This window comes from Triturus cristatus, chromosome 1_2, assembly GCF_964204655.1.
Source record: "Triturus cristatus chromosome 1_2, aTriCri1.1, whole genome shotgun sequence".
Lineage (NCBI taxonomy): Eukaryota > Metazoa > Chordata > Amphibia > Caudata > Salamandridae > Triturus > Triturus cristatus.
This window is the reverse complement of record NC_140580.1, coordinates 820,123,889-820,148,754: the sequence shown is the minus strand read 5'-3', so window position 1 is coordinate 820,148,754 and position 24,866 is coordinate 820,123,889. Positions and strand designations below refer to the sequence as shown.

The following is a 24,866-nucleotide window of genomic DNA, read 5'->3' as shown; positions in this document are numbered from 1 at the left end:
GGACGGGCGGATGAATCCTAGCTTGAGGAGTTTATCCAGGTACCCCCGGAGATGCACGTTTTCAGGCTCCGTCAGGGCATACAGCCTGCCGCTGGGAACGCTGGCCCCTGGCACCAGGTCGATCTGGCAGTCAAACTGTCTATGTGGTGGTAGCACTTCCGCCTTCACCTCATCAAATACATCCTCAAAACTGTGATAAGCCTGGGGGAGAGCCACATCTTTTTCTGCCGCTGTGGCCACCGTCTGACTCCCGCTCTCATCTGCGTCAAGGGATTCCGTTCTTATTCCACAATGCAGGATGCAATACGGTGACGTCAGTTCGATGCGATGTGTTGGCCAATCCACAGAGGGGTTGTGTTTCTGTAGCCACGGCAATCCCAATATGACGCCATATTGGGGCGCTCGGATGATGTTAAAATCGATTTGTTCCAAATGGTTCCTCCCACATCTCATCGGAAGGACCCCCGTGTGCTGCCCGATGGGCCCCGTCACCAATCGCCTTCCGTCTACAGCATAGACGTCTTCGGGTACAGCTTTGGGAAGAAGCACTAGCCCTAGCCTGCATGCCTCGTTGTGGTCCATAAACATGCCAGTGGCCCCTGAATCCACCATGGCCACAACGGGTATCCACTGGTCATGCACTCCCACGTGCACCGTGAGAAACAGGTGTCGTTGTCCCTTAGTGACCGAGTTGGAAAGTGAAGGGATGGATGAGTGACTCCGAGATGCCCCTTCTTTGGTCTGGGAGTCCTCTAGTTTTCCGCCGGTACGTCCACCACGGCTGTTACCGACCGGTTGGCCCGATAACGTGACGTCTTCGGTTTGGCAGGGCATTCACGTACGTAGTGGCCTTTTTTGCCACAATATAGGCACAATCCTTGTTTACGGCGTGACTCTTTCTCCGTGGCTGTGAGGCTCGCTCGTATTGCGCCGATGTCCAGGGGTTCTCCCTTGGATGCGGTGGAAGTTTCAGGACTTCCCACTGTCACATAGGATGGAAGGGAGTTTCCTTTTCTCCCATGATCCCCCTTTCTTTCACTTAGCCTATGTTCCAGCCGTAGGTTGATAAGGCCCTCACATGTCTTGGGTTGTGGGTCAATATGAGCCACGGCGTCCTTGAGCTCATCGCACAGCCCGTGATGGAAGAGCGCCGTCTGTTTAGCAACAGGCCACTTGGTTTCCGCAACCAGCCTTCGGAACGCGTTGAGATACTGCACCAGGTCGTTGGATCCCTGTCTCAACTCAAGCATTTCACGGTCCGCCGTGTACGAGTCAGCCCTTCTGTCGAAGACTTTCAGGAATTCCTCGCGAAAAGCACCCCAATCACATAAGATGGGGTCGTCCCTGCTCACCAGAGGTACGGCCCATTGTGCCGCGTTTCCAGCCAAATAGGATATAAGGAAAGCCACACGAGCCTGACTCGTGGGGAACGCCCTTGGTTTGCACGATAAATGTAGCGCCACTTGTGTGAGGAATACCTGCACTGTGTTAGGATCCCCACTGTACCTCTCTGGTGTTGCCAAGGGGACGGCTACCGGCATTTCCACTACTACCGCAGGGGTCTGGTTCGTGAGGGAGGTGCTGGGCGTGAGCGGGTCCAATTGGATAGCATCCAGTCTGGCTTTTACATCGGCTGTTTCTTGCCTGGAGGCAGCCAATTCAATTTGCACGGTCGCTAAAGCAGCCAGCACATCATCAAGTGTTGCCATGTCTGTTATCGACCGGGAGACAGTTAGTGTTATTAAGGTCGGATATTTTGTAACGCCCTGAACGTCTCAGGATCGTTTAACAGACACGATAATGAGAACGCAACCACTTGTGAAGGTTTAGTTATTTTAATGAAGGCAAAAACAATACAAGGAATAAACAAAGGTTATAGTCACTGGAATCCTCCAGGCTAAGTACGTTACCAGCCCACAGCACGGATGGTCCTAACCGTCCTCTGCATATACGCCGATCCCGGCGTATGCCAACAGAGGGCAGAAATGAAATGGCCGACAATGCCAATCGGTAGGCTGTGAGGGGCACGAAGAGTGTTGGGGAGAATCGAGGAGACAGGGAAACACCCAGCCGGGGTCTCTACCTGAAGGGAGCAGCCGCTCAACCTCTTCCTCAGACTGCACCGGGACGCGGAGTCACCTCCTGGTGATGCGTCACCGATACCCCAATCACAAGCAAAGAAGACTGAACCGAGAGCAGCCGCTCGATCGATCCTGTGGACTTCCGAGTCTGTAACGCGGCAAACACCTCCTGGTGTGCGTTACAGCTGGCAGTCCCTGTATCTCTGGTCGGGCTGGGAGTTACGACTCCAACCAGCAAAAGCGCCACTGCGCTTTGACTCAGCCGAGTCAAAAAGTGAAGCTCAATGGTTATCCGGTAGAGCTTCCGGGTCCTTCACAGGTGACGATGGGGCAAGACACGGCCCAGGGAGTAACGACTCGACCTACCTCCGTTCTTGCCTTACTGGAGCACCACTCCGGAACACTGCTCTTCACTAAGCAGGTACGTCGGTGTAAACACAATATCCGACAGCGTTGTACCTCCCGGTTCCTCCCTTTATAGGGCGTGTTTTCCTTGAGTTGTGTAACAGCTCTCCTGTTTACATAAGGGCGTGTTTTCCTTGAGTTATGTAACAGCTCTCCTGTTTACATAAGGGCGTGTTTTCCTTAAGTTATGTAACAGTTCTCCTGTTTACATAACCTCTCAACCGCTAAGCATCCTGGGAGATGTAGTCCGTTTTCGCTGGTTACCGTTTCCTCCCCTCGCAGGACAGGAATTCTTGACACTCTAAGAGGCAAACCTACAAGAGATTCCAGAAGAAACATAGTACTTTTGTAGGTTTTAAATGTGGTTCAAGAACACACTGAAGCAATAGCCCATCTTGTCTGGAGCTTGGTAAACACTGCAACAAGTGTCATAAATTGGGCCAATTTCAAAGTTTATGTATGGGTGGCAAGACTAACATACAAGGGAGCGCGACTGATGTCGAAAATGATGAAGGTGCACATGATTTATCCAAATTGGTTCTCATGCTTGACACTACTGCACCGGTGTGTGAAGTAAAATTAGGTGAGGTATTCTAAACATGATGGTGGAATCTGGGGCCCTAATTACAATGTTCTCTGATGTTTTATATAACCAATTTGGGTCTAAAAAAGGAAAGCCTCAGTCCAACATCCCAAGGCTTATGGAGACCAGGATATCAACATGTTGGGTTACTTAATGCGTCATCTAACATGCCTTGGGAGAGAAACTGTCAGAAAAATGTATGAGGTCATTAAAGGGAAAAACTCTGTGGAGTCGCAAGACCTGGTAAAATTCGGATTAATGTTGGTCCCAGGAGTTTATACTCCAATTATGGTAAATGGTGCACTCATTGCCTTGCTTGAGGATGATTTAAGCAAAGATATTGGAAGGATTATAGAAAACTTTCCAGAGGTGTTTCATGAGAAAAGTGGAGCCATCAAAAAATGTGAACACTTGATTAGGTTAAATAAAAGTGCGGTGCCGGTGGTTCACAATGTTACACCAGTACTACTAACTGTCAAACAAGACCTCAAAAAGTTGATGGATAAACTGGAAGACGGTGTGATTGCCAGTACTGATTCTTTTTAGTTATTGGATTTGAGGCCTGCATACCATCAAATACCACTTGCTGCAGAGTCACAGGTATTTACTACCTTTATAACACCTTTTGGAGCATAAAAATTCTTGAGATTGCCTTTTGGCTTAGCATCTGTAGCGATGTGTGTTTCAAAAGTTGATGGTCATCATTCTGGCAGGTATTACTGGAGTGCAAGCCTACCAAGATGATTTTCGGATATTTGCAGACAATCTTTGGAAACAGAATGTAATTCTGGAGTAAATATTTAATATATTTAAGAATGTTAGTGTAACATTGAAATGTGAGAAATGTCAATTTTTAGCAAAATAATTGGATTACTTGGGTCATTGCATCACACCATTGGATATCAAACCCATGTTCTTGTTGATTCGAGCGATAACAGGGGTTGCCCCTTCTGAAGATAAAGATACCCTAAAGTCATTTTTGGGAATGGGTGAATGATATTCTAGATATAATCTAGGTTATGCTCTCACAGTACAACCTTTAAGCCATCTCTTGAGGAAGGGTGTAAAGTGAGAATGGAATGATTCCACCAATCAAGCAGTTTTAAGAGTGAAAGAATTTATCATTTTAGTAACTAAGTTTTCCCCTTTCTCACCGGGTCATAAGTGTTTGATCATTGTAGATGCAAGCCAAATGGGTTTACGTGCTTTTCTTTTACAATCGGTTGATAAAAGAGAAAAAACTATTGGTTTTGCCTCTTGCTGTTTAAAACAAGTACAATCACATTACAGCACAATAGAACAAGCGGTATTGGCATGTTCTTGGGCCGTGGAGAAATTCAAAACATTTTTGTACAGCTCACATTTTGAAATCTTTACAGACCACAAACCACTAATTCATATGCTGAATGGGAATAGTTCTGGTAAGGCATCGGCCAGACTAGTCAGATTATTGTTTTGCCTGCAAGAATCTAATTTTACAATTAAGTACATCCCCTGAGGCAGAGATGTTAGGGCTGATCAACAAAGATCTCTGCCCACACCTCTCAAACCTTTTGCACAAGTAGCAAATTACCTTTCAATAGCCAAAGGCGTTTTGATGCGTAATGATGTTTTTATCCAACACTTTTGTATTCGTGAGGTTCTAGTCAAAATGGTACATGATGGATATCTGGGTGTAGGTAGCAAACACAACAGGATGATAGACAGAATGCTGAAACCTTTCAACCACTCACCCCCAGTCAAGAGATCAGGGTTGAATTCATCATTCTTTTGCTCACTATGCCACCCCAGTCTGGACCCAGCCATATGCAAATCAGTCTTGACCTTGCTCCTTATGGGAACAGTCCAGACCGAACTGCCAGGCCAGGTCTTCCCTTGACCGCAAACAAGCATCCTGGGACTGGTTTGGGGGTATCACCCCTTATCATTCAGGCTAGCTTGAATCCATCTGGATGTGGGTGACACTTGCAGAAACCTGAGGCAATATTTTTGGTGGCCATCCATGGATGCTAGAGTCTCTGAATGGATAGCCAATTGTGACACATATGGTATCCGATAAATATTGAAGGAATGCTCAAACCCTTATACACAGGGTACCTTTTCATGAGGGCATTTGTGGTAAGGTTGCGTTAGATGTTGCTGGTCCACTTGAGACATTTAATAGTCATAACAGACCATTTTTCAAAGTGGGCATACTTTGAATTCTCTGCTGTCCCCAACACCACATATGTGATCAAATTTTTAAAGAAGGTTTTGACATTGAGGGTCCACTGAAGTAACTGGTGACTGTTAACGGTACACATTTCACGTCTTCACAGATGAGGGATTTTATTGAATCTTTTCATATCAAACGTTTACGAGTGGTGGCATTGCATTCTCCAACTTCCAATGGATTAGTTAGGAGAATGAGACAGTTTTTGAAAGAAGTTATTCAATCTGCCTTAGCTATAGGAGAACCAGTAGAGACATTCCACAGAAAAAAGTTATGGACATACTTAGTCACTCCATATAGCTCTACAAGCAGTTCACCTTTTCATCTCCTGAGGAAAAGAGATCCCTGATTAAAGATATGTCCAGATTGGGTCAAGAGTTTATAGTCAACGAATGATGTTTGCTTTTGTAAGATCATAAAGAGGTTGCAAATAGATGTGTATGTCAACAATCTATACAAAAGTCGTATTTTAATAACAAAAACTCTGTGAAAGACCAACATTGTCAAGTTGGTGATTGTGTCTCAATTAAAAGGCTAAATAAATGTTAAAAAGCTAATTTAATCCACTCTGAACCTGTGCAAATAGCCAAGGTGTCAAAGGGTTTGCTTTTTGGAGAATGATGGTGGAGCAAAAGATGTTTAGTTAAGCTATCCCCAGAACAAGTGAGACAAATAATCAATCTAAAGGTGGTTTAGAAAAGCAATTGTTTCATGCTCATTCTTGGTTTCCATAAGTGACAACAGCAATGGATCAAATGTGCCCAAAACAACCTCATCACATGTACAAAAGGCAGTGGTGTTAGGAGCACTTGTCCACCGACAACATATCCTGTACCAGCGAGTCTAGAAATGACCAAAGTGATGATATGGGATGTAGTCAGAGTTACACTGGTGATCAAATGGATTTTGATTCATCTATGCAGAATATTAGAGCACTGCACAAGATAGGTATTGGTGCTCCGCATGGTGCCTGTTTTCATTTCGTTTTAAAAGTGAACTTTCCCTTTAACTGTTAATTTTGATTGCTGCTACAGCTGTATAGCATCGGGGACTGTGTTGAGGGGGAAGAGTTTTACTTATTTCTTATTTTCTTATAGTGATATCCTACCTCCCTCCGGTCTGAAGCAGCTCCATACAAATAAGGAGCTGATTGAGCGGAGTGGGAGGGGTCAGAACTTTCTCCACTTCCTGCCTGTATTGGCCATTTCGCAGGTCAGCACTCTAGGGCTTTCTGCTCTGGCTTCTACTTAATGTGAAGGTGAGCGCAGACGTGCAGCGGATGTGCCGCTGAAGTGACAAAGGCGAGCCTAAGGCAAACCCGTCTGTGCCCGACCGGGGCCAGGGGCCTGGAACCCTGGTTCTCTCTTATTAGACAGGCTGACATATTCATCCGCTCAACTTTTAGCTTTGAGACCAGTCTGCCCTTCAAGCTGTCTAAGAGGTTAGACTTAAAGATGTATCCACTCAAACAACTGCTGTGAATTCTCTGTCCAATTTTTGGATAGTGCTTCTAATGTGGTGTCAAGAATAGAGTGTAGCACTAGAATATCACGGCGAGGGGCAGATGGTGCTAATGCTTTTCATTATTTTAGCAGAAATTGTCGTTCAATCTCTAGAGACTAGCAACATGTCTTCAATTTTTTATGCGATTACAATATGGATGCTTTATTCTTGACTGAGATATGGCTTCATGATGGGTCATCACCAGATGTGACTGGGGCACTCCACAATTACACTATAGTAAATAAAGACAGGACACGATAGGTGGTGGGATAGCAATTGTATTTACAAAAGAATATAAAAGTAAAATGGAATATCTACCACTTCCTGCCTGTGAGGCCTTATTCTTTTTGCTTCCTCTCACACATAAATGTACGCTGTCAGGAGCTCTGATTTATCGACCCTTAGGGTATGCTGGGATTTGGTGTGCTTCTATCCCTGACCTAGTAGCGCCTTATATTTTTAAAATGAGCCAATTTCACCTGGCTCGATTATATTAATGTGCACTTGGATGACTCCAAATGTGGTTATGCTTCCACTTATATTGAAGATCTGGATATTCTGAATTTGACTTTGTGCAACTCTGCACCTACATATGAAGCAGGCCATCTTCTAGACCCAATCTTTTCAAATGTGAAGGATCTGATTATAGATCCGCCTATTCCCTTTCTATGGTCAGACAATCTAGCGGTACCTTTTAATATTACAATCCCGGTCTTCCCTGGAGTGGGACGATTGCGCCCTATAAATAAGACCAGGAACTGGTCCAAATTGGACATTCTGACCCTGTATGCTCAACTTCAGAGTACTTTGCCTGCTCTACAACAAACAGTTGAAGATGTTCAGGTTCCAGTTGATAGGTGGATTACTAATGCTATAGAGACAATTTAACCACCTACAGCAAAACGCTCTGGAAGGCTCCACTCCCCGGCGCCTTGGTTTAATGAGACACTTTATCTCGAAAAGAACCGTTGCAAGTCCCTAGGGAGATGTTGGATAAATTCTTACGATGAAAAGTCTAAAGTTAATTATAAGTTGGCGATAAAAAATTATCATGGGCTCTGTAAAACTGCTCTGACGTGGTTTTACTCCGATATAATTACAAATGCCCAAAACTGTCCTAAGGTACTTTCAATATGGTCAGAAAACTCTCGGACACAAGCAAATTGTCTTCTCCATCTCTAGTATTGCAGTCTCAATGTGATGAGCTTTTATTGAAAAAGTGGAACCTATCAATTGTCATTTTTCTAAGAATAATGAGGGCAGCACCAAATCTACTGATTCTGCAGCATGTAAGGACATTACTTATGTCATTCAAGAAGCGTAGTATAATTCTTTATCCACTTCTGATTTAACATCTAAAATGAAGTCCTGCCCTTGTTGGAATCCTCGACCTTTATGGCAATCTTACTTCCGATTACATCAGGCTCGCCACTTGATCCTCTTCCACCAAATAAGCTTGGGCTCCTAGGTCCAAAACTTTTGCATGTGGTGATGGACCTTCTTAACCTCTCTCTTTCAGAAGAAAGGGTGCCCCATAGTTGGAAGCATGCTATGATTGTCTCACTTCTATAAAAAAAAAAAAAAAAACAATCTTGACCTGACCAATTGGTCAAACTTGCGTCCAATATCTTTGTTGCCAGTTTTTTTCAAAATTTTGGGAGAAACATGTTAATTCATGGCTTATGTTGTTGAGGCCTAAAATGTTTTACTGAGTTAACAAAAAGAGGGGGGGGGGGGGACCAGGAGCTAGTTGTTGTCCAGTGTCCGAGCTCCTCAAATGATAGCTAAATCATAAGGGACACTGTTCCTAGTGAAGGGTGCGGTGTGTCACCCAGTCCGAAAGAGGAGATAAAGTCTAGAGTAGAGGAGATGTAGAGAAAGAGGGTGAAAAAGAGAGTGAGGCAGAGGTTCATCCCCAGTATCAAGGATCCAATCCCATAGGGGAGGGCCAGGTCTTGCCTCTCACCCTATTTTAGTTGAAAGACTGAGGATTTAGGCTTTGACAACACTGCACTGAATTGGTTCACATAATTCGATAAAGATCAGATAGTGCACGTTTTCTCTGCTAATGAGAGGTCAGCATCTAGGATTCTCACCTCGGGTGTACCTCAGGGTTTGGTGTTAAGCCCCATGTTGTTTAATATCTATGTTCAACCTTTACTGATGTACTGGGGAGATGTGGCCTTACCCTGTTTTCCTATGCAGATGGCACTCTGGTCATCTTTTCCTTGTCATCTGCACAGGACCCTGGAACCTCCGCTCTTAACCAGGGCTAGAGCCATATCTCCTTATGGATGAATAATAACCTACTCAATCTCAATGGAGGTAAGACGGAAGTCATGGTCCTAGGTAAAAATACTTCTCTTTGGGGCCCACAGCATTAGCTGGCTTTTTGAGGGGCCCTCCCCAATCCTTCATCTAGAGTCAAAAATCTGGGCTTTTTACTGGACAATAGTCCATCTATGAAGCATCAGGTATCCAAAGTCACCTCCTTTTGCTTCAGGGTGCTCAAGTGGGTGAGATAGATTATCTGCATGCTCCCTTTGCCAGCTCAAAGAACAAGGATGCAAGCTTTATTTTATCAAGGCTAGACTACAGCAATGTGTTGTATAGGTATTGATTAGGCTTTGATTCGACGATTACAGCTTGTCCAGAACTCAGCACCCAGGCTTCTGTTCCAGCTGTCAAAACACGCTTCTGTTTCTCATCTTTTCCATGAGCTCCACTGGCTTTCAAACACCAAGCACATCCAATTCAAAGCCCGGAGCTATATGTACAGGGGTAAAGCTGGTTTGGGTCCACGTTATATTCAGTAACTCGTATGCAGGAGATATAAGTAGGTAGTTTTATTGAGCACAGAGCAACAACCCCTGTCACGTCCTCTCACTTCAGCAACCGCCTGCTCTCTGCACTGGAATCCACAATCCTGAATCCAGTGTAGTCAGCAACCAGTTGCTAAGATACAACAGGGACACCTTACCTTCGGTGAGCATCCTGAATAAAATGGAGTCTCTGTGACCACTGCACACAGGGATTTCCTCACTAAAAAATAAAGAGAAGGGGTAGCCTGTTGTCAATGAGTAGATGTCACTTCAGTAGGAGTAGACAGGGACTGCATTATGATGTAAGAGTGTGATTATTGTGGCAAGGACTTTAGTTGAGACTAAAGCAGCTGTTCTCAAGAACAAGTGAGGGTCTTGCAGTCATCATCTTACACATGCCCCTCTATGAACCAGGAGTTCTAGGGCTATGAGGTGTGTTCTTGAACAAAGTGAGATATAGGTGTAGGATGATGAATTCTACAATAGATAATTTTCCATTGATTTTCCTTTAAGAAGTAGCTTTTTCATAAGCACAGTCTGGTTTTCTATTAAACATGCATTATCAGATAAAAAAAGCAAGAGCTCAATTAAGCTTAAGAAAGGAAGGAGGACTAACTGGAGCTAGCAATGGCAGCACAGCCTAACAATACAGCAATATTTACTGTGGAGCTAAATGAGTGGCACTGGCCTAAATTATAGCCAAGCAGCAGATACCTGCACAGTGAGACATAACCACAGAGCTGCATGGTCCAAGGAATGCATTCTCTATTTGGAAACGATGTGCACCCTAGAGAAGAAAATGCTCTAAGATGACTGCAATATATTAAGATAAATGTAACAGGCACCAATGTGAATGTTCTAGGGGTCACAAACACACTACACAAATTATGTGCCTGAGGGGAACAGAAAGCCAGGTGTTACTACACCAAGAAGATAAATGTGTGATGGATAACAAGCCTAAGACATTTGGACATAGGAAGACTAAGACATTGTCTGTGGAGAGTGGGGCAAAGAAACCATAATATCAGTACATAGGGAGTATGATGAGATGCATGCGAGGTAAGAAGATATTTTAAATATTTAAACTGGCAGGCCAATTCTACACATTTAGGATACGGAAATCCCTCTTTTGTGTTCTTTCACTCACATATCTTTTATTGCTTTGGTTATCAGGTGTTTTGATCACTCTAGTTACCCTGGCCTACTAAAAAGATGTCAGCCATGCGTTTCGTTTAAATGAACAACATTTATTTCCAAATTGCCATACAAGACACTGTGCCTAGGGCCCAATGAAAGAAAAATATTTTTCTTCTGCAGCTAAAATATAATATATTATTTTAGCCTGCTTGGGGATATATTTCCAATGTGCAAAATGCATTAGGAAACAATAGGAAAGTGACATTGAACATTTGGCAGCATATATGTAACTTCAGCTGAAAAAACCCAGTAATGAACTTAAACACTTATTACCTGCTAGATTTACACAAATTCGGGATGAATGTTTCAGATTAAACTTAGCTGCATGCATTCCAAAGGCACATATCAGTCAAGAATCATATCTCCTTGCTACCTTCTGGAAAACTGGGGCAGTCATCTGCTACTTCATATGGCTGGCCATACAAGAGCCAGGAAGGGAAAGGAGAAATCAATGAAAGCAGCCAGGATATTTAGGTTGGAATGGGCTTCCATGGCACTTTTACCAGTAATGACAACCTAACAACTCGGAAGGCCTGGACAACATATTGGCTTAGGTGAAGATTAAGTCTATGAGCTGGAATGAAAGAACCAGAAGGATTCTTGGAATGGGCAAAAGCTGCATACAGCTACAAAGTGAATCATCAGTTTGTGTTTTGGGAACATCTGCCACAAACAAGTCCACAGGGAAGCAAGAGTACCCCTTTGCTTAAAAACGTTGAGTTGGGAGCCTGTTAAACTGTCACAGGATTTGCTAGGTCACATCACCAATAGCTGACCGACCGGCCATTTAAAATACCCTGCTTGGTCCACTCCAATGGAAGATAAAGAGAGAGGACTTTCCTACCTGCAGTTATGCTGAAGAATACCTGTCTGCCAGAGGATCGGAGGAAGTTTCCCCTATGACCTATCAACCTTCTCTAGCATTTTACTCCAGAGCTGGTTGCACTAGCTTGTTGAGGACACTTAATGCTAAAGATCCTCACCCTGATCCAGTCAGAGAACGCTGCCTTCCCTTATGTAACCTTCCTCTTCTGAAGGGTGCAAACAATTCTGAGACTTAGGAAGTCACTACCTGCCTGAAAGAATTCCAGTAGACAATTTATACTAGATGTGTTTCCTTCTTGACCATCTGGAACTTCGCTCCTATTGCTGGAGGATGCAGACAGTTCTGCTTTCAAGTGGACATGAACGTGACCTGAAAATCGAGTTGTGAGAGTCCTCCGGCAAGTGATAACCATAAATTGGAGTCCGAAGAGCCAGTACGAAAGCCAACAAAAACAAATCCAGCAAAACAGGATTGGTGAAGGTAAAATGGCTTTGGGGGAAATACCCCACCAAGGATGTTGGGAGGGGAATACCACGCAAAGGATGTCAGGTTTAACAGTAACTATTAGAAAGGGCATCATTTGTTATAGTCCCCCTATTTTTGTCCTGGCTGATTTTTGCTGGCAGTACCCTTGCGCGTCGGTAGGTGGTGTCGGTTGACTCCGTGCCCATTGTCAGCGTCGTGGTCGTTGGGATGACATTGCGGTGTATACTTAGACGCCGCCCCTGCGCAGAGCCATGTAAGACACTGACCACTGGTGCGCCACACTAGGGCCCTGCAAGGGAGTCCCTGTCCATAGAGGTCAGTTTAGCAGGGAGGTTGAGTAAGGGTGACCGGTGTTGATCCAGATCCATGCCTGGATCCATAAGGGCCATCCGGCGTGAGGGCCCAGAGCCGCTGGCATCAAAGGCTCTGGGTCCCCAACCGGCAAGGCTCTGGGCCTCCAACCGGCTCCGCGGGGCTCAAAGGCGCTCCGGCAGAGTCGGGCTGCTCAAAGATGGAGCGGAGAGCTTAGTAAAATTCATGAAGCTGGGCAAGGGACGCTCCGGCTCCCGGAAACTGGGGAAGGTGCGGAGTCGTCCCCGAGTCAGGCACCGAAGACAGAGCCTTAGAGCGACGACGCTCTGGGTCCCGCGTCGCATCAGCTAACCGATGGGGTGAAGGCGCAGAGCGACGGTGCTTCATCGCCTTCTTCTTATGCTTTGACTTACCCGAGGAGTGCGAAGACTTGGACTAGGTGTGAGGGCTCTGTGACCGGTCTCGAGACGTTCCCCTCGAGCGAGACCAGGAGTGACGCGCAGCGGACTGACGGGCCTCCAAAAGCTTTCGGGACCGCTTCTGCAAAGACTTAGGATTCATGGCCTGGCAGTCGGAGCACGACTTCGGGCTGTGGTCGCGCTCCAGACACCAGAGGCACACGGGATGCAGATAAGCGATGGACATCAGTTTGTGGCAGGAGTCACAAGGCCTGAAGCCGGTCCGACGATGAGACATCCCTTGCGCACCAGGAGTCAAAGACTCGAAAAAGATGTCAATAGAAGTCGAAAAAGTTTAGTAAAAAAGTGAATAAGGGGCAAGCTCTCTCCGGATCTGCACTAGGCTGGCGTGGAAGAAAGAACTGACGTCAGCACGCTACGTTATCCCGGCAACCACGATGCCAACGACGGATGCGGAGTCGACCAACGCTACCCACAGATGCGCAGGGGTAATGTTAAGAAAAAATTATCTGGCTCCAGTCTGACGCCTGGGGGTAATTCTATGGCAATGAATCTATAACCAACAGTCTCTTTCAGATTGTGCCTAGTCAGCCTACAAAGCTTGGTGCAAAGTATGTAAAATATATTGCATACTACATACTGGAAGTATATTGACCAAATCTGCGTGGCTAAAGCTCAATTTTCCATGAATAAACCTGGTTATAAAAAATATATCATTATTTCATGGTGGAGTGATTATTAAAAGTTATTTGTCACTAAACTTCACAAATCGAATTAATGGTGAAAGTAGATTTTTGATCATTTTAGTGGAAAATGAACTGTAAGAAAGTGATCTTTGTGCTGTGGAGACAACACAGGTTGCCTTTCAGCCCCATTCCAGAGGCACAATACTCATTCCTGGCTGGCTGTAAACAGACCTGCGCCAGAAAAACATTAAAAAATCTTTGTGCAGAGAATTGTTAGATTAATTTACAGAATTATTTGTAAAGCTCGCTTACCAATGGCTAGTTGTGGTAGGGTGCAGCCCAAGCGTTCAGCAATAGCCTGGAGCTCTTTCAGCTTTGCTTGTTGCCGTCTTCCTTCCTCGCTTAGGATCTTATCTTTTAACCACTGATAACCCTTTAAATACCAAGAATAATATCAATAATAGAACACAATAGTTTTCTTTTATAAATGGTAAGTGGATAAAATAACTGTAACTAATCAGTTATGCAACTTGGGAACCGCTCAGGGTTTCTTTTAGTGTTTTGGAAAAGTCAAGTGACTGAAACTTTGCAGAGCTCTGGCTCTCTGTATTCCTTACCACACATTCTCCTGCAATTTACCAGCAAGGCCTCATGCTCTGAGAATATTCCCTTAGATCTCACCTGTATTAAGTTGGTCATCTATACATTCATGATCAGACAAGAGCCAGCTTTCTCTTATGGCCACCACCATTTTACCACACAAAGTACATTTCTATTCAAGCAATAGCCCCTACTCCTTTTTCTTCCCCCATGCTACAGTTCATTTTAAAATACACTTATAATTCGCCCTGTGTCTGCACTCTTGTCCACACAGACTCCCATCAATGTTTTAAAGAACACTTACAAGTAGTAATATTTACCTTTAAGGATGCTCTAGAATAAGGTGGGATTCCACCATCGTATTTGCCAGATACTATTCCACAGGCCAAGGGGGACCATGTCATAGCACCAACACCTGTTAAAAGGAAAATACATACATGAGCACAGAGGGGGAGCAGCAACTGCCATATTTACATGATTATCTATCTGTTACTTGCCATTATTCTTTCTCTTGTCAAGAACATCATTACAGCCACTGCCTGATTTTGGGTGAAGTTATCTAGAGATGAGCTAATTTGGACAACAGCTAAATCATATTGGACATACCTTTTAAGGCCAATCTCATGAACTACGCAATAAAATCAAGCATTGGTAAATGCATTAGGTTTCGCCTACGTGATTAATAATAAGCAGTTTTTTGTTGTAAGCTGTAGAATGCTGAGTAGTTGTTCAATATAAGTTACAGAAAGGCTGTTAAAGTTTTATGACTTGTTTATGTACAAAAAGACAATATATTGTGCTGTTACTAGTGGTATAGTGCAGGTAAGTAATAGCAAACGTTAAAAAAATTAAATTAAAGCGTGAAATAGAATAATTTGATGTGAAAGCAATGTTATGTGTTTAGAGGAGTTCTAACAACTTTTGGGCCCGGTGCCACTGCACCAGATTATCTACCTGTTACTTGCCATTATTCTATCTCTTGCCCAGAACATCATTATTACAGCCACTGTCTGATGTTGGGTGCAGTTATCTAGAGATAGGCTAATTTGGCCAACAGCTAAATCATATTGGACATACCCTTGGAGGCCAATCTCATGAACCATGCCATAAACATCAAGCATTGGTAAATGCATTAGGTTTCTCCTATGTGATTAATAGTAAGCTGTTTTTTGTTGTCAGCTGTAGAATGATGAGTAGTTGTACAATATACGTTAGAGAAAGGCTGTTAAATTGTTATGACTTGTTTATGTACATAAAGGCAATATATTGTGCTGTTACTAGTGGTATAGTGCAGGTAAGTAATAGCAAACGTTTGAAAAATGAAATGAAAGAGGGAGATAGAACTAATTGATGTGTTAGCAATGTTATGTGTTTAGAGTTCTGACAACTTTGGGGCCCGGTGCCACTGCACCTGCTGCACCATTCAAATCATGACCCTATTGCCTGTAAAGTAACTGCACTTGTGACTGCCTGTTTAGTAGTAAAATATTGCAATATTTGGTGTTTAGAGGGGTTCCTAGAGCTTTTGGTCCTGGTGTCACTGCACCTGCTGCACCATTAAAATCATGACCATAGTGCCTGTAAGATAACTGCATTTATGACTGCCTGGTTAGTAGTCAAATATTGCAATATTATGTGTTTAGAGGAGTTCTGACAGCTTTTGGGCCCGGTGCCACTGCACGACCAATCAAATAACGACCCTTTTGCTTGCAAGATACCTGCACTTGTGACTGCCTGTTTAGTCACAAACTATAGCAATTATCGGTGTTTAGTGGGGCGCCTGGAGCTTTTAGTCCTGGTGTCACTGCACCAGCTGCACCATTGAAATCATGACCCTAGTGCCTGTAAGGTAACTGCACTTGTGACTGCCTGTTTAGCAGTAAAAAAATATTGCAATATTTGGTGTTTAGAGGGGCTCCTAGAGCTGTTGGTCCTGGTGTCACTGCATCTGCTGCACCATTGAATCAGGACCTTGTTATCTGCAAGGTATCTGCACTTATGAATGCCTATTTAGTAGTCAAATTTAGCATTAATATGAGTCTAGAAGAGTTCTAACAGCTTTTGGGCCCGGTGCCACTGCATCTGCTGCACCATTGTAATATTTACCCTGTTGTCTGCAAGGTAACTGCACTTGTGACTGCCTGTTTAGTTTTACATTTTAGCAATAATCTGGGTTTAGTGGGGTCCCAGGAGCTTTTGGTCCCAGTCCTACTGCACCTGTTGACCCATTCAAATTAAGTCCCTTTTAACTGCAATTGTTACTGACTGTTTACTAGTCAAATATAGCAATATTATGTGTTTAGAGGAGTTCTAACAACAAATGCGTGCAGCCAGGGGAAGTAAACAAAAAAAAAGTTCCACATAAAAGCAAATTGAACAGTAATTCAGGATGGGAAACTGCTAAGAGCCCCCATTAAAGATATATTAAATTTAGATTTCACAAGCACAGAGCAAGCGCTGTGTAGGCGATACCTAAAACCAGCTGTTCCTTTAATCTAGTTTGTTTAATGACTATTCCTAATGGTCAATAGCAAATTAGCACCTTGCTCTTATTTACAGTTTTACAGTCTTTAATGTAAAATAAATCAGCTATGGGCAAATGCCATTGAATCAGTAATGAAAATGGAGAGCTACTGCAAGTGAAGTGCAAGAGAATATGGCAGCATAATTAATACAAGCAAAATCACATTTGAAAAACTAACATCTAAGCTGTTTGCAAATGGTGAAAAAAATAGCATTTCAAAATCTTAATTTCCAGCACGTTTTTAATATCCTTTGGTCTGATAGGAGTCGGTTTTCCTTCTGTATTACTTCAATGAAACAAAAAGTGAAAGTCGGGATGCAGGAGTGAAGTAAAGTCTTTTTGTAGGACAGTTGAAAAATTAAAGTGTTCAATATGAGCACTAACTTTCAGGGCATCTTTCATCAGACCAAACCCAGCCTTTTCTATTCAATAAAACGTTATCATTATCAGTTTACAAACATTATTTTGTATTATTTTGTATTAAAACGTAAATAGTTGTGAATGCTAATGTGGTAGGGAACAGATAAAGGATGCTAAGACCTGATATGACTTTTTGAAGTATCAGGATCTGCAATTAAATGCAGTTGTTCTCACTGTGGTCTCCTGGTCCTTGAGGATCTTGGCCTGTACTGAATAGCCTATATGGACGCCAGGTCCCTGAGCTGTGGTGAATCTAGTAACACGTTATTTCAATCAGGATATTGTTAATGGTCGGGAAAGAGGCAGTAGCCCTGGAAGAAGAATTTGCAATTAAGATGGTGAGGTATGTTTCAGACATCTGATGAAGATACAAGGCTTTGGCCGCTAAGCTGTGGCCAGCCAATCAGGACTGAATAGTTCCCTTTAATTGGACTATCAGAGCATATTAGGAAACCAACAGTACAAGTATAGCTAACCTTTTAATCCCTTCATGCTCCTCATTAAATGCAAACTTCTCAAAAACAGCTCAACAGATATACACCAAATCACAAAAGGCGTGAAGTTCCAACTTTTTGCCAAATCTAGTGTCATTCCATGCAGCTGTTTTTTTCTGTATTAGAGAGCAAAGTTTACTATAGGAATTAAGTTGGAAAATCTCACTTTTACAACCCCCCACCCTTTTTCTTGGCCCCTGCTTAACGGATCACTGCAAAACATTCCATGAAGGAGCCAAGGTGGATGCACTCTTTCTCCAGCAGGTCTCAGATGACATCATCCAAGCTTTGTTTTCCCACATATTACTCTGTAATTTACTATGGCATTAAGGCCTGACAGTAAGTACAAAATAGCTCATGAGAACATCAGGCATCATTAGTGCCATCTCAGATACAACTCACTAAGGTGTAGAAAGCAAGCATTATGTGCAACATTGACCCTATACCATACACTTTATAGGCAGCATAGTTCTCATTATCACCCAAAGATATTTGGGAAACCCTCAATGAGTATGTGTTCAATCTGTATACAGCTGTTCACATAAAGCCAAAATAACTAATGCCAGTTTCAAAACAAATGCCCTACTATGGACAGCTTTTATCTGTATCAAACACCTGACACTCACCTAACTTACAATGAGAAATGAAGCCTATATCAGTAGAGAACTGGGTACTGTAAACAGTGTTTACTCTATGGAGAGTTTATTCTATACCACACTGTTTGCAAACTGTAACGCTGCCATGGCAAATACATCACAGAGTGTTAAAAAGAATCAACTAAGAACAGTGTAAACTCTATGCAACAGTTGTCATAAAAGACACCATTTGCTAAAAATGACCAAGATCTGAAGGTGCTAAAGATCATACTACCTGCACCCTTCATCCTATGGAGAAAACATTACAGATAGCCCAACTTCAGAAGCAAATCGAGCACATGTACATAGGTTAGGACCTGAAGTACACAGTCTTCAATGTGAAGCATAAATTGCCGGGCTGACACGATTCTAATAACTCAAGGCTGCTTCCAAAAGTTACGATCTACTACTTAGAATCTTACTTATGTTGAAAACTTTTTCTGCAGAACCAAAATAACTTGCGTGGAACATAATGTATACAAGTCAGCTGCCACTGGGTAGAGGGGCAGAGGGGTTGGATGCATGGCCTGGCCTGTAGGGTGTGGGGAGGGACGGGCCTCTCCTTTCAGACCCCTCTCTAAGATGACAGGTGTGCATATTTTGGTGTGGGGAGGTACTGGACTCTCCTTTCAGACCCCTCTCTTAGATGAAGGGTGTGCGTAGCAGGGTGTGGGGAGGGAATGGCCTCTCCTTTCAGACCCTCTCTCAGATGATAGGTGTGCATACTAGGGTTTGCGGAGGGACTGACCTTTCTGCTAAGATCTCTCGCTGTAATGACGGGAGTGCATAGCAGGGTGTGTGGAGGGACTGGTCTCTCCTTTCAGACCTCTTTCTCTGATGACAAGTGTGCGTAATAGGGTGTGTGAAGGGTCGGACCACTCTCCTGAGAAACTCTCTCTGTAATAAGGGGCATGCGTAATGGGTAATCCTGGGCGGGGCAGGTGTAGTGTCTCTACGCGAAGTTCCACACAGATGGGAAACAACAACGTGGAACTTCGCTCCGCGCCCTCGCCCCTCCCAAAGTAATTAAAAGGGCACTTACTTGCCTTGGCTGCCTCCTCGCCATGGCCGCTCTCTTTCGTCCTCCTCGCTGTCCTTTTTCTCTGATAACCTCTACGTTGTACGTCTTGCGTGTGCGCATGTGCATTTGCAAGACGTGCAACGTAGAGGTTATTCTGTGAAGAAGGACGGCGACCAGGAGGCAGGAGAGTGGCCATGGCGAGAAGGAGGCAGCCACTGCAGGTAAGTGCCTTTTTAATTACTTTGGGAGGGTGGTGGGGCTGGCCTACTACGCTCTGCCACGGAGTCGTAGTTTTGCCTGCACTCTGCTTTCACAACGGAACGTGGAGTAGGCAAAACAGCGTCATCTACGCTGGGTGGGCATAGTTACCCGCCCAGGCTTAGTAATAGGGAGCAGAGATAGCTCTCTCTCAAATGACAGGTGCTGGAAGGGACTGGGCTTTTATTTCAGACCGCCCTCCCTCAAATGACGGGTGTGCGTAGTTTTGTGTGGAGAGGGACTGTCTTCTCTTTTGATAACCCTCTCTTAGGTGACGGGTTTGTGCAGTAGGGTGTGGGGAGAGACTTGCCTTTCTTGTCAGACCCCTCTCTTAAATAACTGGTGTGTATGTAGTAGGGTTTGGAGAGGGACGGGCATCTCCTTTCAGACCCCTCTCTCAGATGAGATTATGTGTAGTAGGGTGTGGGGAGGGACTGGACTCTCCTTTCAGACCCCTCTCTCAAATGACAAGTGTTCATATTTGGTTTTGGGGGGTACTGGCCTCTCCTTTCAGACCCCTCTCTTAGATGTCGAGTGTGCATAGCAGGGTGTGTGGAGGGACTGGCCTCTCCTTTCAGACCCCTCTCTGAGATGACGGGTGTGCGTAGTAGTGTGTGTGAAGGAACTGACCTCTCTGCTAAAACCTCTCTCTGTAATGACGGGTGTGTATAGTATGGTGTGGATAAGGAGTGGGTCCTCCTTTCAGACCCCTCTCTCAGATGATGGGTGCGCGTAGTTTGGTGTGGGGAGGGGCTGGCTCTCCTTTCTGAACCCTCTCCTTGATCACAAATGTGCGTAGTACACAAGCCAACTGCCATGGGTGGGGGGGGGGGGGGGGGTTGACTGCAGGGCCTGGCTTGTAGGATGTGGGAGGGACTGGCCTCTCCTTTTACACCTCTTTCTCAGATGACGGGTAAGCGTTGTAAGGAGCGGGCAAGGGTTGGCCTCTCCATCTAGACCCCTCTCTCCGGTGACAAGTGTGTAGTAGGGTGTGGGGAGGAACAGGCATCGCTTTTCAGACCCCTCTCTCAGATGATGGGTGTGTGTAGCAGGGAGTGGGCAGGGACTGGACTCTCGTTTTAGGCCCCTCTCTCGGATGACAGTCGTACATAGTTGGGTGTGGGGAGGGACGTGGCTCTCCTTTCAGACCCATCTCTCAGAAGAAAAGTGTGCGTAGTTTGGTGTGGGGAGTTACTGGCCTCTCCTTTCAGACATCTCTCTTAGATGACGGGTGTGCATAGTAGGGTGTGTGGTGGGACTGACCTCTCTGCCGAGACATCTCTCTAATGACGGTTGAAAGTAGCAGTGTGTGGGGATGGACTGGTGTCTCTTACTTTCAGCATCTCCTTCAGATGATGCGTGTGCTTAGTAGGGTGTGGGGAGGGATGAGCCTTCCCTTTCAGACCCCTCTCTCACGTCGGGTGTGTGGAGGGACTGGCCTTTCCTTTCATACCTCTTTCTCAGATGATGAATGTGTGCAGCAGGGTCTAGGAAGGGACTGCCCCTCCTTTCAGACCCCTCTCTCAAATTTCGGGTGTGCATAGTAATAAGTATGGGAAGCGACAGGCATCTCCTTTGAAACCGCTCTCTCAGATGACGGATGTGCAGATAACCTGTCTCTCCATTCAGACGCTCTATCAGATGGCTGGTGTGTGTAGTAGAGTATGTGGATGGACTGGCCGCTCGTTTGTGATGACAGCTGTGCTTAAAAGGGTGTTTGGATGGTACAGCCTCTCCTTTCAGACCTCTCTCTCAGATGATGTATGTGCTTAGTAGGGTGTATGGAGAGAGACTGGCCTCTCCACTGAGACCTCTCTTTTGGATGGTGTGTGTGCATAGTAGAGTGTGCGAAGAGCCTTAACTCTACTCGCAACTCTTTCCGAGCTGATGGGCGTAAGTAGTATAATCTGATAAAGACCCTCGCCAGAAAAACTACTTCCTACAGTGTGCATACTACAGTATATTCAAAGATGACCTACTCCTACCTATCTATTTTTCATGATCCTGTGAGTCTCGTGAGATTTAAAAAATATAAGAATTACCTCCTACTAATCACAGTACTTCTGTCTCACACACTTCCTTTCAATAACAAGGGCTACAATATGCATTTCTGCTAGTAAAATGTACTGAGAATTCACCTATTCTTTTTTACTATTTGCGATCCCACGAGTGTCCCATGAGATCTCATTTAAAAAAAAAAAAAAAAAAACAATATACATGTATTTCCATCCTAGCAGTTATGCCCTAGAGACCTCCTCTCCAAATCTAGGGGGACAGGATGCCTTTCTGTTCCCCCTTATACTGCTTTTTTTTACTTCATTTCCACAACACCTGCAAATTTTTTAAGTAAACAATAATAGTGGCTATTTCATTTCTAAAACTCTAACACCAAGCCAATCAGAGTACTCGCAAGACTCGCACAAACGTTAATGCTCCTGTGAGTCTGTGAAGGCTCATGGGAAAAAACGGGCCTCTCACCCAATCACAGTTCTCCATTTTTTTTTATTTACTCTCCTGCGGGACGCTCGCGAGAATCTTGCCAGCACAACTGTCCAAATATCTATACATTTTGTTTGCCCTTAATATCTCAAAAGCTACTGAACAGATTTACACTAAATCACAAAAAACAATCTGCGGACCAAGATCTAGCTTCCTGACAAATTTGGTGCAATTCCGTTCAGCAGTTTTTGTTGTAGCCTGTCTTAAAGAAGTCTATGGAAAATGCAGGGGGATTTTGCATTTTGGTACAGCCCTTTTTTCATCAGCCCCCACTGGACAGATCACCCCAAAACTTTTCAGGAAGGAGCTGGGGTGAAGAAACTTTTATTATGGAGTGTTTTGTAAAGATTGACCAAACAAGGCCAAAGTCATTAGCAAACCAAAAAATGCTGAGTCTATGGAGAAGTAGACTAACTATAACTACCTAACAGCGACCGCTAACTAGGTTAAATATATCTATATATTCACAGAAAAAAACAAAGGTTACAGGGACGTTATGGTTAGGCTCACATTTCACTTGTACTCGTACAAAAGCAGTTATAGTTACCTTAGCTAACTATAACTTACACCGCGAAATGCACTGCTTATGACCTCACATATTACATCACTCATGACATTGTAAGTGACATCATTGATGACATCTCGAATGACATTTCCATCCTCCGCATCCTTTGTAAAATATTAAAATGGCTACTTCGAAGCTCAAGACGCAGAATCCCCATGGCTGTCATCTCCAGCCGACTAGACCATGGCAGCGCCGTCTACTCAGGTATCACAGTTCACCTCCTTAGACGACTACAGACCATACAGAACGCCGCCGATACACTCATCCTGGATCTCCTTAGCAAAACTCATATCACCCCCTCCTCAGTGAACTCCACTGACCCTCTACAGAAAAGATGTCTGTTCAAGCTCCTTACACATGCATACCAGGCCCTACACAACTGCGGACCCGCCTACTTGGACCACCGCCTGAACTCCCATTAGCCCACCAGACACCTCAACTTCACGTCCCTTCTTTAATCCTCACCCCCACGTCAGAAGTAGCAGCGATGGAGGTTGCTCCTTCTCCTACCTAGCAGCAAAGACATGGAATGAGCTACTTTTTCATCTAAGAACCTCCCCATCTTTTTCAGAGTTCAGAAAGTCCATGAAGACCTGGCTATTCGGCTAATCAACTGGACCCTGCCAGTGCCTATATAACCTCATGGGGACACAAAGTGCTCTACAAATCTACAGATTGATTGATGACGCACACTAATACCGCACACATCCACAGACTATTAGTGAACTTTATGGCTTTGCAATCTGGTGGACGGTGTTCATTGCTGAGAACCAAACTTAAAGAGACCAACCTGGTGCCTTTCAGTTACTGAACACCCTCTGCCCTGTTGTTCACAGGACCCAAAAATCATAAGAGTTGGAGAAAAATCATACAGGAATACACCTACTAATTCAATGTCAGACTCCCCACAGGGACACATGACTTCCGATGATATAGAAGGTGAACTGTTGGAACCTGGCATTCAGGTGGACCGAAAAGCCATCTTTTGGATTTGGATGGGGGGGAACTATGGTTCAAGGATATGGTAAGTACTGTCTGGTAATCTCCCATATGTTTGAATAATCAAGACATCTGCTGAGTCTGCCATGGTGCCGGCTACCTCACAATGTGAGAGCTCTGCAGAAGCATAGTGTGCAAAATTACTCACCCTGATAGCCCTACTTCCAGTCCCATAACCATGTAAAGTGAATGATTTACACAAAATAGGGGTTGCCATCTTGTTTGTATACACTATCGCCAATCTGGTACTCACTGCTGGCAAGAAGAATATCAGCACTAGAGAGATCGATTCAACTCCATCTTGTTTATGTGGAGGGACAAGTTTGGTCAAATCTGATCTGTCTCCTAAGGCACTGATGAATCTCCTTTCGGGAGTCCACCACCAGGCTATAAAGACTCAGTTATGACTACCACTTCTAGAGATGGTAGGCAGAAGCTGCATTCCTTAAAAAAGTTAGTAGCCATGAACATACAATTGCTCTTTTTTTATTTACTAGTATTCCATTGCTTCAACTGTGTGAATTGGTATTAGCCAGCTTTACAAGTAATCAAAATACCACATGCGCAAATATGTGCATTTACGAGATGGAGGGAATAAAAACATGATAAGAGATGTGAAGTGGTGGGACTGAAAAATTATGGAAAAGCGTAGTACTTCCTCTGACTAGCCCCAATGCTTCCGCATTTAATGCTGCCAGAAGTACATAGGGAGTTTGACATGGGAGGGAAACAGCCAGCAGGATGCCAGTAGTCTCAGTCACCACTAGATCTTAGACAGATAGGTATCCAGAACTGGTAGGAACTGAATACCAAGGAGGATTTTAGGAATGCCATGGAAAACTCAGAGCTGAAAACTGAAGGATAAGGAAAATAATGGACTGTGATTCTTCCCATCTTATTGCTCTAATGAGTCGGTCATCCAAGTAAAAATGTTAGTGGATGTTATGGTGCTATAGAGGGACTGCCACCAGTGCCTGGCTTTTGTTAAAGGTTAAAGAAGTCACACGGACACCTAAAGAAACATTGCATACAGACAATATGGGTATTCCACCTTGAATGTGGTACTTCCAGTGTTCCTGCAGCATGGATACGTGAAGGTAAGCATTCTGTGGATCTACTGAAAAAGCCAGAGGTAACTCTAGACAACTTCCAGGAAATTAGCCAGTGTTAGGACGTTGAACTTCTTCAAGAGGACTTCAAAATTAGGGCTCCCTGTTTTCCGTTTTACTGATTTCTTTCAGATAAATACAGACAGAAGGACATTTATTTTCCTGTCTGTATTTACTTTCAAAAGTGAATAAAAACGGAAATGGGTTTCT

The 24,866-nt window shown here is 44.2% G+C and overlaps 1 protein-coding gene across 8 annotated transcripts in view; it reads right to left on the bottom strand.

The window, feature by feature from the left end:
* KCNAB2 (potassium voltage-gated channel subfamily A regulatory beta subunit 2) overlaps window positions 1-24,866 on the bottom strand; it is a 1,115,399-nt gene that overhangs the window by 30,678 nt on the left and 1,059,855 nt on the right. For all 8 annotated transcript variants that reach the window (XM_085608872.1, XM_085608876.1, XM_085608871.1 and 5 more), the window contains 2 exons: window positions 14,453-14,547; window positions 13,845-13,965 (listed from right to left, as the gene is read on the bottom strand). In XM_085608872.1, the coding sequence (XP_085464998.1) occupies window positions 13,845-13,965; window positions 14,453-14,547 (216 nt within the window). The remainder of the gene's footprint in view (window positions 1-13,844; window positions 13,966-14,452; window positions 14,548-24,866) is intronic.